We start from the raw sequence: 15203 nt of genomic DNA, 5'->3' as shown, positions 1-15203 counted from the left end.
TCGAGAAGTTAAAAAAGGAGGTTGAGGAGTGGGAATTAAAAGCCGAGCAGGATGATCTATACAACGATGACCGAAAAAGATGGCTGGAAGTTAGAAGCCAGTGGATCGAAAAAGATGCTGTAAAGAGAAAGATGCTCAAGCAAAAAGCAAAGGTAAAGTGGTCGATTGAAGGGGATGAAAATACTAGGTTTTTTCACTCAATGATTAAGAGGCGGGAATCTAAGAATAATATCAGGGGGATCACTGTGAATGGTTCGTGGCAGGAAGATGCAAACATTATTAAAGATGAAGTGTTTCGATATTTCAAACTCCTTTTCACAGAGGCTGAATTCGAGAGACCTAAATTCGAGGGAATCCTTCCAAATAGAATCTCAATAACTGATGCGATTAAATTGGAGGCTCCTTTTAGTGAAGGGGAAATTTCGAGTGCCATCAAAGACTGCGGTGGGTCCAAGGCCCCGGGACCGAACGGCTTTAATTTCGTGTTTTTTAAAAATATTGGCACCTATTGAAAACAGATTTGCTGAGAGCTATTTCATGGTTTTGGGATAAAGGAGATATTTCAAAGGGGTGCAATGCCTCTTTTCTTTCTCTAATACCTAAGAAGAAAGATCCATTAGTTTTAGGGGATTATCGCCCAATAAGCTTAATTCGGGCATACTATAAAATAATTTCAAAAGTGTTGGCGAATAGATTAAAAAGTGTCATCACAGGGGTTGTGGGATCGGAACAAAGTGCTTTTAGCAAAGGGAGGTCGATTCTTGATGGTATATTAATATTAAACGAAGCGGTGGATGACTTAAAAAAGAGGAAGCGTAAGAGTTTCATTCTCAAAGTCGATTTTGAGAAAGCTTTCGACAGCGTGAACTGAGATTTTTTGTTTGATATAATGAGACTCATGGGTTTTGGGCAAAAATGGAGAAAATGGATTGAGAGTTGTTTCAAATTGGCAACCGTGTCTGTGCTTGTGAACGGATCCCCCACAAACGAATTTGTACTCGAAAAAGGTATAAGACAGGGAGATCCACTATCCCACTTCCTATTCTTGTTAGCCGGAGAAGGTCTTAATTATTTAGCAAAAACAGCATGCTCTAGAGGTCATTTTAAAGGGGTGGAGATCGGGTCGGATAGCGTCTTATTCTCACATCTACAATATGAGGATGATACAATTTTTATTGGGGAGTGGGGAAGGAGAAACGTGTGTAATGTAATGAAAATTCTTGAATGCTTTGAAAGTGCCTCGGGATTAAAGGTGAACAAATTGAAAAGCATAATATATGGGATTGGAGTGAACCAGGAGGAAACTGAAAGTATTGCATCTCGGATAGGATGTACTAGTGGATCTCTCCCGTTTTCTTATTTGGGGCTTCCGGTAGGTGTAAAGATGAATAAGTTGAATGATTGGAAACCGGTAGTCGAGAAAATTAACAAAAGATTCGCGGGGTGGTAATCTAAGTCAATGTCATTCGGGGGCAGGTTAACCGTAATCAAGTCGATCCTTACAAGCATGCCGTTATATTCCTTCTCACTCTTTCGAGCTCCTACGGGCATCATCAACCTTCTCGAGAGTTTACGTCGTAAGTTTTTTTTGGGGCGGGTCGGGTGATAACACTAAAATGTCATGGGTAAAATGGGAAGACTTACTTGTTCCTTACGGGGCGGGGGGACTAAACATTGGATCTTTAAAAGCAAAAAATCTCGTGCTACTTAGTAAATGGTGATGGCGCTTTCGGGTCGAAAATGGGGCGTTTTGGGTGAAAATCATTAAGAGTATATATGGGCGGGAAGGGGGTTTGGGCGAAAATGGTTCTTTACCATACTTTTAATTTTATTTAACTAATAAACAAAATCAAGAAATAAATTGCTGAATTGTAAATTGGCTCTCATTCTATTTCAATTTCAATTTCTATCTACTTTTAATCAGCATATATATGAGCTAATTAAAGTCCATCCGTATATTATATATGTTACTTCATGTTTGGTATTTTTTTTAACTTTGAATATTGAATGTTATTGATGATTACAGCTTAATATTTAGAAAAAGATAAACTGAACAGAAATAAGAAACTAAATCCACCAACCACAGGAGATGAAAAATCTCCAATCTCAGAAGTTAAGAATAAGTACCAAAACAATACAAGATCCTTACAACGATTCACACACAATCAATCTCACATTAATCTCTCTCAAGCTATCAAAAAGATAACTATGAATACAAAGAACAAAAGATATGAAACCCTAGAATGAATTTCACACAGTTACAGAGATGAACGAATGAATCAGATAATGAAAAAAATAAATTAGATAACTTAAATAATAACTTAATTTCTTTTCTGGTCCCTCAAGTTCCAAAATAGCTGTTCAGCAACAAAGTTCAGCAACAAAGTCTTCTTTTTAATACTTTGACCATCAAACTATCTTTCAGAAAATGACTGCAAGGACCCTGCAATTATTCTTAACCCAGAAATAAGAAGAAATACAAAAAACATATGATCTTACATGTTTAGATTATGAATATGTATATAAATTTAACATCCCCCCTTAATCTAAACATGAAATAGATCATAAAGAGTTAACTTGTTGCACAATAAATCATGTTGAGCTCTTAAAAGTGGTTTAGTAAAAATATCTGAAGTGTTTTCTTCAGAAGAAACTTGAACAGTTTGAATTACACCAGAACTAATATTTTCCCTCACAAAATGTAAATCTACTTCAAAATGTTTAGTTTTTTCATGAAAAATAGGATTTTTGGCTATTTGTAAAGCAGATTTATTGTCACAATAAACAGTTATGGGAATTTTTGTTTTTATGTTCAAATCTTTGAAAAGTTTTAATATCCAAATGAGCTCACATGTGACAGAAGCTAAAGCCCTATACTCAGCTTTTGCAGATGATCGTGAAACAGTTGACTGCTTCTTACTTTTCTATGAAACTAAAGAGTTTCCTAAATAAACACAGAAACTAGTAACTGACCTTCTTGTAGAAATACATTTTGCATAGTCAGAATCAACATAAGCAGACAATACAAAATTGTCACTTTTTGTTATAAAAATGTCTTTTCCAGGTGAACCTTTAAGATATCTAAGAACTCTAAAAGCAGCATTTAAGTGTGAATTTAAAGGAGCATGCATATGTTGACTTAAACAATGAACAGCATAGGCAATATCAGGTCTGGTCAGTGTAATGTAAATAAGTTTTCCAATAAGTTTTTGATAATCACTTATATTAGATAAAGGATAATCAGTATCAGAATGATTATCAATACTGGAAAAGACAACACCAGATTCCAAAAGAGTAATAGCAGGTTTACTAGCTAACAAACCAAATTCATCAATTACTTCTAAAGTATATTTTCTTTGTGTCATACTTAAACCTCCATTTTGATCTAAAAGTTCAATACCAAGAAAATATTTTAATAAACCCAATTCTTTAACTTTGAATTTAGTTTGCAAGAAATGCTTACACTGACTAATACAACTTTCATTATTGCCAGTAATAATAATATCATCAACATAAACAAGCAGAAACAAAGAGCAATCAACAGTATGTTTGGTAAAAAGAGAATAATCATTCACACTTTGAACAAAGCCATATTCAAACAATGTTTCACAAAATTTCTCATTCCATTTCCTAGGAGCTTGTTTTAACCCATAAAGAGACTTAACAAGTTTACAGACTCTTTTGTCATCATTATCAAAATATCCCTCAGGTAAAGTCATATAAACATCTTCAGTTAAGTCACCATAAAGAAAGACATTATTTATGTCAAGTTGATGTAAAGACCAGTCATTTTGAATAGTAACAGTAATAATGACTCTAACAGTAACCATTTTAACAACAGAAGAGAAGGTTTCATCAAAATCTAGACCTTCTCTTTGATTATAACCTTTGGTAACTAATCTAGCCTTGTATCTATCTATTTCACCAGAAGGTTTATATTTGATTCTATAAATCCACTTTGATCCTATAGTCTTTCTATCACAAGGCAAATCAGTAATAATCCAAGTATTATTTCTAAGAAGGGCTTCAATTTCCTCATTCATAGCATTAACCTAATTCTTATCCTTTGATGCGTCTTGGTATGACTTAGGTTCTTGACTTTTATTTAAACAAATGATAAAACGGAAATTTTCAGAACCAAGTTTAGAATATGTTAAGTAATTTTTAAGACCATACTTTACCTTATTATCAAGTACATAATCATTTAATCTTTTTGGTAAAGTTGTTCTTCTGCTTGTTCTTCTTAAATTATCAGCATTTATATTAACAGTATCTTCTAATGTATCATCTACATTAGAAGTGCCCTCAGGGACAGCATTATGTCCACCAGATGTTCCTTCATAGGATGTTGCATGTCTGCCATCACCTGTTGACTCAGAAGAGTCAACTGAAGTAACATGTCTACCATCATCCTTTGAACTGTGTCTCCCTTCATCATTGGGACTTATAGGATCCATTTGGTTTAAAACAGTTGACTTATCTATATTAGACTCATGTACAATTTCAGAATCATTTTCAAACATTGTAAAATCAAAGAAATTTAAATGATTTACACTATTTTCATCAAGGTTCACTTTGTAAACAGACTCAGTTTTGAAAGGATAAACATGCTCATAAAACTTAACATCTCTTGAAAAAATAAAGCGTTTATTTTCTAAATCAAACAGTTTATATCCTTTTTGAGAAGTAGAATAACCTACAAAGACACATTTAAGAGACCTTAAAGAAAATTTATTAGTTTGATTTAAAACAGTAGCAAAACAAAGACAACCGAAGGATCTTAAATGGGAGAAATTAGGACAAGAACCATAAATCAACTCATAGGGACACTTTCTAGATAAGACAGAGGATAAAAAGCCTGTTAATCAAATAAGTAGCAGTTAAGATACACTCAGACCAAATATACAAAGGAATTCCCACTGAAACATAAGGGACCTAGCAACATTTAGAAGGTGCCTATGTTTCCTTTCAGCAATCCCATTCTGCTGAGGTGTGTAAGCACAAGATGTCTGATGTACAATACCTTTAGTTCTAGTAAACATTTTAATTTTAGTGTTAACAAATTCAGTTCCATTATCAGTTCTTATAGTTTTAATTTTGACATTAAATTGATCGAATAAAAGATTGTAAAGACTTTCAATAAGATCAAACACAGTATCTTTGGTTTTTAAAAGATAAGTCCAAACAGCTCTAGAAAAATCATCCACAACAGTTAAGAAATACCTAAAACCTTCCTTACTTTTGATTTTATATGGACCCCAAACATCTAAATGCATCAACTCCCCAACACCTTTTGTTTTATGTTCACTTAATGGAAAAGGTTCTCTGGTTTGTTTAGCTTTATGACATATATCAAAAGGTTCATTAAAATCGGTATTATTTAAGTTAAGGTATGTTTTAAGTATATTTAACACTTGACTAACAGGATGACCAAGTCTATTATGCCAAATACTGGTTTTAAACTTAGAATTATTTGAAACATTAGAAATGATAGTCTTACCATTAACACATTCATCAAAAAAATAAAGACCATCACTTTCACTACCAGTCCCCATCAATCCTTTTTGAAGCAAATACTGAATATAGCATTTATTAATGTCAAAACTCACAACTAAATTACTATCTTTTTATTAATTTGTTAACAGATAACAGGCTAACACAGTATTGAGGAATAACAAGAACATCATACAGCTTAATATTATTGGAAAGTTCTAAATTTTCCATTTGAAAAATCTTGGCATTAGTACCATTAGGATGATTAACAGACAAATTTAAATCAGATACATTAACAACATTGCTTAAATTTTGAGAAGAAGAAATCATATGTTGGTTTGCACCAGAATCAATTATCCACCATTTAGAAACCATATTATTGTTTTTTGAACTATTAGCACAAAAGAATTTATCAAAATTTGTGTTAAAGAAAACATTATTATTTGTGAAATTACCTGACATGTTAACATCCAGGTGGTTTGAAAAAGGTTTCTCATTTACCAAGCTAAGAAACTTCATAATTTGATCACTGGTTAACTGAACAGAAGAGCCAGAACTACCATTTTTATCAGTAGCACAGTTATTGCTATTAAATCTAGGTGACCCTTGATTAAAAGGTTTTTTAATATATCCAGGTGGATAACCAATAAGTTCAAAACACCTATCAACAGTATGACCTAGCAAATTGCAGTTAGTACACTTTAAAGGTGGATTTCTGCATTTCTTCTTGTTATTGTAACCACTATTATTGTTGCTAGTATTGCTGGTTTTACTCACAAAGGAAGATGATTGATTTTTAACAGAGTTATTAGAATGTAGCCTATGAGACTCATCTCTAGAAATAATAGAGAAAGTAGTTTTAACATTAGAAACAGGATCAGATGTAAGAATTTGACTCATAATAGGCACATACACATCATCTAGACCCATTAAGAACTGCATGAGTTTCAAAATTGATTATGTTCTTGAAAAGATTTATTAGCAGACACTATATTATCAATTTTAATCATGTCATCAAACTGTCTCCACATAGCATTCAACTTATGATAATAATCAGACAAAGATTGGCCAGCTTGACTACAAGAATTAATATTTTGATATAGATTAAAAGTAACAGAAGCATCAAACTTATCATAGGTTTCTTTTAACTCAGTCCAAACAGATTCAGCAGTCTTAGAGAAAATTTGTCCATTATAAACATCTTCAGATAATGACATTAATGTCTAAGTAAGCACAACAGAATTACATCTATCCCATTGACCAAGAAGAACATCATCACTTCATATTCAAACCTAGCACAAGAACCATCAATAAATCCTAGCTTATTTTTAGTTTATAATGCAAGTTTCAAAGCACAGGACCACACATTATAATTTTCAGTTCCTTTCAATTTCTGTGTAATTAATGGTGCACCAGAAGTGTCAATAGGATGTAAATATAAAGGATCACTAAATTCAAGTTTGCTAATCTTGGTTGGACCAACAGTAGAATCACTATCAGACATAATGAAACACATATAAAAACAAATAACAAGAAATCAAAGAGAATAACAAGAATAACAGTAAATCACAAAAGCAATTATCAAAGAGAAAACAAAAAACACATAAAACTGCGACAAATCCACGGTTCAGACACCTGTAAGGATAAGAAACAAACCCCACTGAACTGGTTACTAACCAGGCAACCTGTAGAGATGATTTACAAGAAAAAATAGGTCAAGATCAATCTACGCTTGATCAGGTTTTCATAGATCTCAAGGATCTAGATCAAGAGTTCGGCGTAGAGATCAGATCAGGGTAAAAGAAAGCACTAATAAACACGAGACTCCCCTTTAAAGACAAATCTGCTGCGGAAGAACAAGATGATCAAGATGAACAAACCCTAATTTATCAAACTAGGGTTTCTCACCAAAAATCTTCTAATCAACAGCAAATCGACCCAAAACAGAATCCACAAGTCGTTGTCGTACCCAAACACAGTAGAAACGGTAATACCTTCAACCGATCTTGAAAGAAACAATCGAAGAAAAGAAACCCTAATTTTTCAGATATGAAAAATTAGAATCAATTGAACACCGGATCGAACGATATCAAGCCTTGCCGCTCTGATACCATGAACAGAAACAAGAAACTAAATCCACCAACCACAGGAGATGAAAAATCTCCTATCTCAGAAGTCAAGAATAAGTACCAAAACAATACAAGATCCTTACAACGATTCACACACAATCAATCTCACAGTAATCTCTCTCAAGCTATCAAAAAGATAACTATGAATACAGAGAACAAAAGATATGAAACCCTAGAATAAATTACACACAGTTGCAGAGATGAACGAATGAATCAGATAATGAAAAAAATAAATTAGATAACTTAAATAATAACTTAATTTCTTTTCTGATCCCTCAAGTTCCAAAATAGCTGTTCAGCAACAAAGTTCAGCAACAAAGTCTTCTTTTTAATACTTTGACCACCAAACTATCTTTCAGAAAATGACTGTAAGGATCCTGCAATTATTCTTAACCCATAAATAAGAAGAATTACAAAAAACATATGATCTTACATGTTTAGATTATGAATATGTATATAAATTTAACATAAACTTCTTGATCATTATATTTTATTTTTTTAGGTTGCATGCTTGTAAATTTTCAGAATATGATATATCATATCATCATATATTAAACAATAGATTGTTTAAGTAAATATCTTATTAAACGATGGTAAACAATAACGGTACATAAGAAATGGTATTGTAATATATGATAACTTTACTTATGTACAAAATTAGGTGTTTCAAACTAATTTGCTTTTACGAATGTAACATTAATCACTTTACTAATTTCTTGATGATATCGTATGCCACACTTATGACACAATTTTTCTGAGTAAGAATTTTGCCCCCGTCAACAATAAAGTCTAGATCCGCCACCACGTTTGTCAATTGTTTTTGACGGCAGTGGTGGCTTATATATTCCCATCTTTTCATTAATTAGTTTGTTTTGTGAAAATAACTTTTGGGGAAGTTGTTGATTTTTTTTTGTGAAAAAAGAGTTGTTGGAGGACTTATTTCGTGGTGGATGACGGAGGTTTGCGGTAATGGATGTCAAAATGGATCGTGGTGACTGAGTGTGACGGTTGTCGTTGGTGGCGTGCCACGGTGGTGGTGGCCGGAGTAGTTACCGGAGATCCTAGTGGTGTTAGGATTTTATTTTATGTATTCATATCAAATGATGACGTAAAAAGACATCACTTTATTATTTTATTATTATTATTATTTTTTTATTCCTATACACTAAAAGTCACCCCAAAAATTGTAGTTTCAGTTGTTTATGATCGTCGTTTTGAATTTACGTTCACACTACAAACGGTCCCTCAATTTCCGCTCAATTTACACAACGGCCTTTCATGTTTACACTTTTTCAGGGGTCAAAAGTGAAAATACATAATTTTATTAAAATAAAAAAAACTAATTCCACCTGAATTTATAACGGGCCCTATCTTCTCGCTCGGTGCAAGTTAAATTTTCTGAGACCACCGTTCAACTCGAAAAAATCTGACGAACACAACGCGACTAACCATACGCGAAACGGACATCGTTAAAAAACACTAAATAACGGGCTCTATATTCTCGCTCAGTGCGAGTTAAATTTTTCCGAGACCACCGTTCAACTCGAAATAATTTTACGAACACAACACAACTAACTATACGCGAAACGGACATCGTTAAAAAAAACTAAATATTTCAGCCTATATTTCATACGTATACATACACGTCCAACAAACAACCCAACCTACTAGATATATTAGGTACCAAACAACGTACATTCTAATTCGACCGCGCGTTGAATACAACCGCAACAACGCGCAGTCGAATTTTTTTTCTAGTTTACCCTAAAGTGAACATATTGTATTCGTGTGTATAGTAATAACAAATAGCAAGGGTGCTTTTGTCAATTTGAGCAGGGACACTTTTGGCATTGAATATTTGTTGTGCATAGATGTAAACATGTGATTAGTTGGGCTTAAATTTTAAAAAATAAAAAGAAAAAGAAAAGACAATTGAGTCCCACTTATAGGTACTGTTCACCTTTTTTTACCTTTTAGTAGGTATAGTATAGTATAGTAATAGTAATAGTAATAGTAATTGTGATGCCCCGTACAAAATCATCGTGTACGAATCATCAACAACAGGATCATTACAAGGTTAAGTACTATATGCTGTAATTAAAGAAGTTGCATTCACGATAAAAAGGTGATGTCATAACCGACACCAAATGTTTTACATTTCAAAAGCATGCTTCACTAAGTAGAAGCAAATAATAAGTGTATGTGACCACAATGGTCGTTACAAGTCATAGTTCAAAAGTACGAATGTTTGAATGCAAAATAAAGTAGTTCATGTGTGGACAACTCTAAGCAGCGGGTGTCTACAGCACAACAAGTAAGACAGCGGAAGCAACCTCAAGCACCTGAGAAATACATGCTTAAAAACGTCAACACAAAGGTTGGTGAGCTATAGTTTAAGTATAACAGTATGTAAGGTAGGCCACGAGATTTCAGTGCTACAAAGAGCGTTTCAAAACAGTATGATAAAGTATATGTTAACCGTGGGCACTTGGTAACTAACTTAATGTTTATACCCCCTGAAAGTACACTTGGCAAGTGCGTATGTCTACGAAGTATTAAACACTCGTTAAATGCTAGCGCTACTAGCCCAAGTGGGGATGTCAAACCCTATGGATCCATATCTAAGATTCGCGTTCACCGGTTCATAAACCAATGATTAAACGTTACCGAGCTAAAGGGAATGTTTCTGCCGTTATATAACCCACACATATATAAAGTTTAGGTACTCGTGCCTAGAATGTAAAACATAAAATCCGCATGTATTCTCAGTTCCCAAAATAAGTTAAAGTAAAAAGGGAATGCTATAACTCACAATGATATGTGGCGGTAAAGTAGTAGTCGGGAAAGGTGTGCAAGTAAATGGTCCGAAGTCCTCAACCTAAGTCAAATAGTACTAAGTCAGTAAATCGTCTTAATAGGTTTAAAAGTATGTAATTAAGGTCTTAAGGGTCATCATCAATCATCATTAAACAAAAGGCGTAAAGTAGGTTTCGTTTATGAAAGTAGCTTAAAACAAAGTCTGACTTCAGTCAGTCACCACGGCCTCTACCCTTACTGAATTAAGGTGAGACCAGTGGCCATGGCTCCGTCTATGAGTCCCTTAAGTGTGGTAAAATTTACAGAAGCAAACTATTCTTGGTTTGACCGTGGCGACGGTCTAAGTGCGAGTAGGTCAGAAATTTCTGCACAACGTTAAAGGACATAGTAACGATCGGAGGGCCATAAATCCTAAACCGTAACTCGGATTTAGACGAGTCCTGTATGAAAAGTTATCTACTCGAAAAGTTCTATCTAAAAATAAAGGTTAGAACAGCCCAGGTCTACCGGTATGTTCCAGAAGCATCAGGTCAGTAGGTTTTGGACAGAACAGCGAGTTTAAAAGGGTTCCGGTGGTCTTGGTGCTTGATGTTCATCATGGTTCTCATCCTTGATGCATATAGCTTCAAGTGTACAACTCATTGATGTATCTACATCATCTTAACCAAGTCTTGACCATCATAACCCATGTGCAAGTCTAAGACATGAAGCACAACTCACTTAAGAGTTGTATGAAGTTTGATGAACCAAAGTTGCATCAAAGTCTTAGATCTAACACATACATGGACTTTAAAGCTAATAACAAGTTACAAACTTGAAAGTAAACTAACTAATCAAGATCATAAATAGTAGAACATAGTTCTTAGTTTGATCTTGAAGATCCAAGACTCAAAAGTCTAGATCCAAAGTTATATTTAATGAAAACTTATTTGTGTGTTCTTGAACTTCCAAGGTTAACTTAATTTGTTCAAGAGATATGAGATCAAGACTAACTTGTAGTACTTGACCATATAAACTAACTACATGAAATTAAAGTGCAAGAAGAAGTAAACTTAAATAAACAAGAAAAAGATTCATGGTTGTTCATACTTTTTAAAGATTCAACCAAAGTTGATCTTTAAGTAAAGTAAACTTTAAGTTTACTTCCATGACTTACAAGTATGATTTTATACAACCATGAACTTAAATCTTTTGATGCAACATATGTAGAACATAAACTAGTAAGCTTAGTTCTTGTTTGTTCTTGAAAACACAAGATATTATGAAGAATTCAAACTAGTAAGTTTGATTCTTGAAAGCTAGTAATTAAGTAACAAGAAACTACAAAGTAAGTAACAACAACATGATTTAAATAACTAGTAATCAAAGACAAGTAACATTTAAATAAAAGAATGATGATGATGAAGATGTAGAATTCAGTTTTTAGAAGTAAAAAGATAAGAGAATTAATTGTTTCAAGTCACTTACAAGATGAGAGAAAGAGAGAAAATGAAGCAAGTAAAGTGTGTGTTTGAATGGGAGGGAATACAAGTGAAGTAGTATTACATAAAATGAAACAAAAAGGCACTCCCAAGGCCTCAAAATTTCGGCCAGCAGCAGCTCACAAAGGGGGGGAGGGCTTTGTTTGGTGGTCTCTAGCATGTAAAGCTTCAAAAGTTGGATAAAATGGGTGTTTGCATGGGAATGAACAAGTAACTTGATTCTTTACTAAGTTAACTAACTAGTTACATGTTAAATGGTGCTTACAAGTTGCAAGAGTGGGCCAAATGGTCCATTACAAAATGTAGGGTGGGCTTGGAAGTCCAATAACATGAGTCCATTACACTAACAAAGCCCAAGTTCAAATAAATCACAAGTTAAACCAATTAAAGCCCAAGTAACTAACTAATAGCCTTAGTTAATTAAAATGATTAATAAATTTAATCATGAATGTAAATAATATCTAAAAATATTATTCGTGAAAGTTCCGGGTGTCACAAAGACGTTTGGGCACTTAAAAGTCAAGTACGGGCAATCATGGCAACATGTAAATGTAATAACGTACATTCGTTTAAACACGCGTATTAATAATAATAATTATTAATAAAATAACGTTGGAAATTCCAGGGTCGTTACATTACCCACCTGTTAAAGAAAATTTCGTCCCGAAATTTTAAGCTGAGGTAGATGGAGGAGTCGGGAAAAGGTGAGGATACTTTCGCATCATTTGATCCTCTCGCTCCCAAGTAAACTCAGGTCCTCGTTTGGCATTCCATCGTACCCGTATAATCGGAATCTTGTTGCGTTTCAAAGTTTTGATCTCACGATCCATAATTTCAACAGGTTCCTCCACAAAGTGGAGTTTGTCGTCAATAGTAAGTTCTTCCAATGGTATGATAAGTTCGGGTGCAGCAAGACACTTCTTCAAGTTCGATACATGGAAGGTAGGATAAACTGAGCTCAATTGTGCTGGTAGATCCAAACGGTATGCAACTGGTCCAACACGTTCCAAGATCTCGAAAGGACCAATGTATCGTGGGTTCAACTTTCCACGTTTTCCAAAACGGATCACACCTTTCTAAGGTGCAACCTTCAACATTACACGATCACCAACATTAAATTCAAAGTCCTTACGTTTAAGATCGGCATAACTCTTTTGGCGGTCACGGGCAGTCTTAAGTCTAGCTTGAATTTGAGCAATCTTCTCCGTCGTTTCGTGGACTACCTCGGGTCCGGTGATTTGCTTTTCGCCTACTTCGGCCCAACAAATAGGAGATCGGCACTTACGACCATACAACGCTTCGAAAGGTGCAGCATTAATGCTAGAGTGATAACTGTTGTTGTACGAGAATTCAGCGAGTGGCAAATGCCTTTCCCAGGCCTTTCCGAAATCAATGACACATGCACGCAGCATGTCTTCCAAGGTTTGAATCGTTCGCTCACTTTGCCCATCAGTCTGAGGATGATAAGCAGTACTCATGTCGAGACGAGTTCCCATGGCTTCTTGCAAAGGACGCCAAAATCTAGAGGCAAAACGGGGATCGCGATCGGAGATGACCGATAAAGGTACACCGTGTCGTGATACAACCTCCTTAATGTATAATTGAGCAAGTCTCTCCATTGTATCCGTTTCCTTCATCGCTAGAAAGTGTGCAGATTTGGTAAGGCGGTCAACAATAACCCAAATGGTATCGTATCCGCCCACTGTCTTTGGTAGCTTGGTGATGAAATCCATTGTGATCCTTTCCCACTTCCATTGTGGGATCTCCGGTTGCTGAAGTAATCCAGAAGGTCTCTGATGCTCGGCTTTAACCTTCGAGCAAGTCAAACACTTACCAACATAAGTCGCAACGTCCTTCTTAAGATTCGGCCACCAATACTGTTCTTTAAGGTCGTGGTACATCTTGCCCGCACCGGGGTGAATTGAATATCTCGATTTGTGTACTTCATCATGTATAAGGTTCCGTAGATCTCCATAAAGAGGTACCCAAATTCTTCCGGCATAACATCGGAGTCCAGTCTCCCTAACCTCGAATCGAGAGACAAGTATGTTCAAATGTTCGTGAGATATATTCTCCTCTTTGAGAGCCTCATCTTGGGCTACTCGAATCTGACTGTTGAGATTCGAATGGATGGTGATGTTCAGAGCCCTAACACGAAGAGGTGCCGTCCTCTCCTTTCGGCTCAAAGCGTCAGCTACAACATTGGCCTTGCCAGGATGATAACGAAGTTCACAATCGTAGTCGTTGAGCGTCTCGATCCATCGACGCTGTCTCATATTTAGTTGCTTCTGATCGAAGATGTGCTGGAGACTCTTGTGATCGGTGAAGATAGTACTCTTAGTCCCATACAAATAGTGTCTCCACAATTTAAGCGCAAAGACAACGGCTCCAAGTTCAAGATCGTGCGTAGTGTAATTTCGCTCGTGAATCTTCAATTGACGGGAAGCATAGGCAATAACCTTCGATCGCTGCATCAGTACACAACCAAAACCACTTTTCGATGCATCGCAATAAACAACAAAGTCGTCACTGCCCTCAGGGAGTGATAAGATAGGTGTGGTGGTTAACTTCTTCTTCAAGGTTTGGAATGCTGATTTGTGTGCGGGTTCCTAAATGAACTTCTTGCCCTTGTGAGTCAATGCGGTAAAAGGACGCCAATCAGAGAAAATCCTTCAATGAACCTTCGGTAGTAACCGGCGAGACCCAGGAATTGGCGAATATGCGTCGGAGTAGTGGGGGTCTCTCACTTGCTGATAGCTTCAATCTTTGCGGGGTCTACCTTGATACCCTGATCACTCACAACATGACCCAGAAATTGGACTTCCTTCAGCCAAAATTCACACTTGGAGAATTTCGCATACAGTTGCTCTTGCCTCAAGAGTTCAAGTACTAATCGGAGGTGCTGCTCATGCTCTTCTTCTCTCTTAGAGTAGATGAGGATATCATCTATGAAGACGATAACAAACTTATCCAAGTACGGCTTGCAGACACGATTCATGAGGTCCATGAACACGGCAGGTGCATTTGTCAACCCGAATGGCATCACGAGAAACTCGTAGTGACCATAACGGGTCCTGAATGCAGTTTTCATCACATCACTTTCCTTCACCCTCGGCTGGTGATATCCGGATCGCAAATCGATCTTTAAGTAAACGCTCGATCCTTGTAGTTGATCAAAAAGATCGTCAATTCGTGGAAGAGGATACCGATTCTTGATTGTCAATTTGTTGAGCTCACGGTAGTCGATACACACACGGAAGGATCCATCCTTCTTCTTCACAAA

At 35.6% G+C, this 15203-nt stretch overlaps 1 protein-coding gene across 1 annotated transcript; it reads right to left on the bottom strand.

Annotated features, from left to right (window-relative positions):
• Positions 1-4052: 4052 nt before the first annotated feature.
• LOC139859573 (uncharacterized) lies at positions 4053-6423 on the bottom strand. The gene is made up of 4 exons (XM_071848358.1): positions 5659-6423; positions 4907-5576; positions 4808-4858; positions 4053-4696 (listed from the first exon to the last, which is right to left on the bottom strand). The coding sequence occupies exons 1-4, from the start codon at positions 6421-6423 to the stop codon at positions 4053-4055; spliced, it is 2130 nt and encodes a 709-aa protein (XP_071704459.1).
• Positions 6424-15203: the final 8780 nt, after the last annotated feature.

This window comes from Rutidosis leptorrhynchoides, chromosome 7 (genome assembly GCF_046630445.1).
Source record: "Rutidosis leptorrhynchoides isolate AG116_Rl617_1_P2 chromosome 7, CSIRO_AGI_Rlap_v1, whole genome shotgun sequence".
NCBI lineage: Eukaryota > Viridiplantae > Streptophyta > Magnoliopsida > Asterales > Asteraceae > Rutidosis > Rutidosis leptorrhynchoides.
Note: the sequence above shows the minus strand (reverse complement) of the source record. Positions and strands in the feature narration are given on the sequence as shown.

Coding starts and splice junctions, on each gene's coding strand:
- LOC139859573 (XM_071848358.1), bottom strand. CDS start 6,423: ATGGGTCTAGATGATGTGTATGTGCCTATTATGAGTCAAATTCTTACA. Junction 4,859..4,906: donor GTTTCAGTGGGAATTCCTTT/GTATATTTGGTC, acceptor TTTGATTAACAG/GCTTTTTATCCTCTGTCTTA. Junction 4,697..4,807: donor TCCCTATGAGTTGATTTATG/GTTCTTGTCCTA, acceptor GTGTCTTTGTAG/GTTATTCTACTTCTCAAAAA.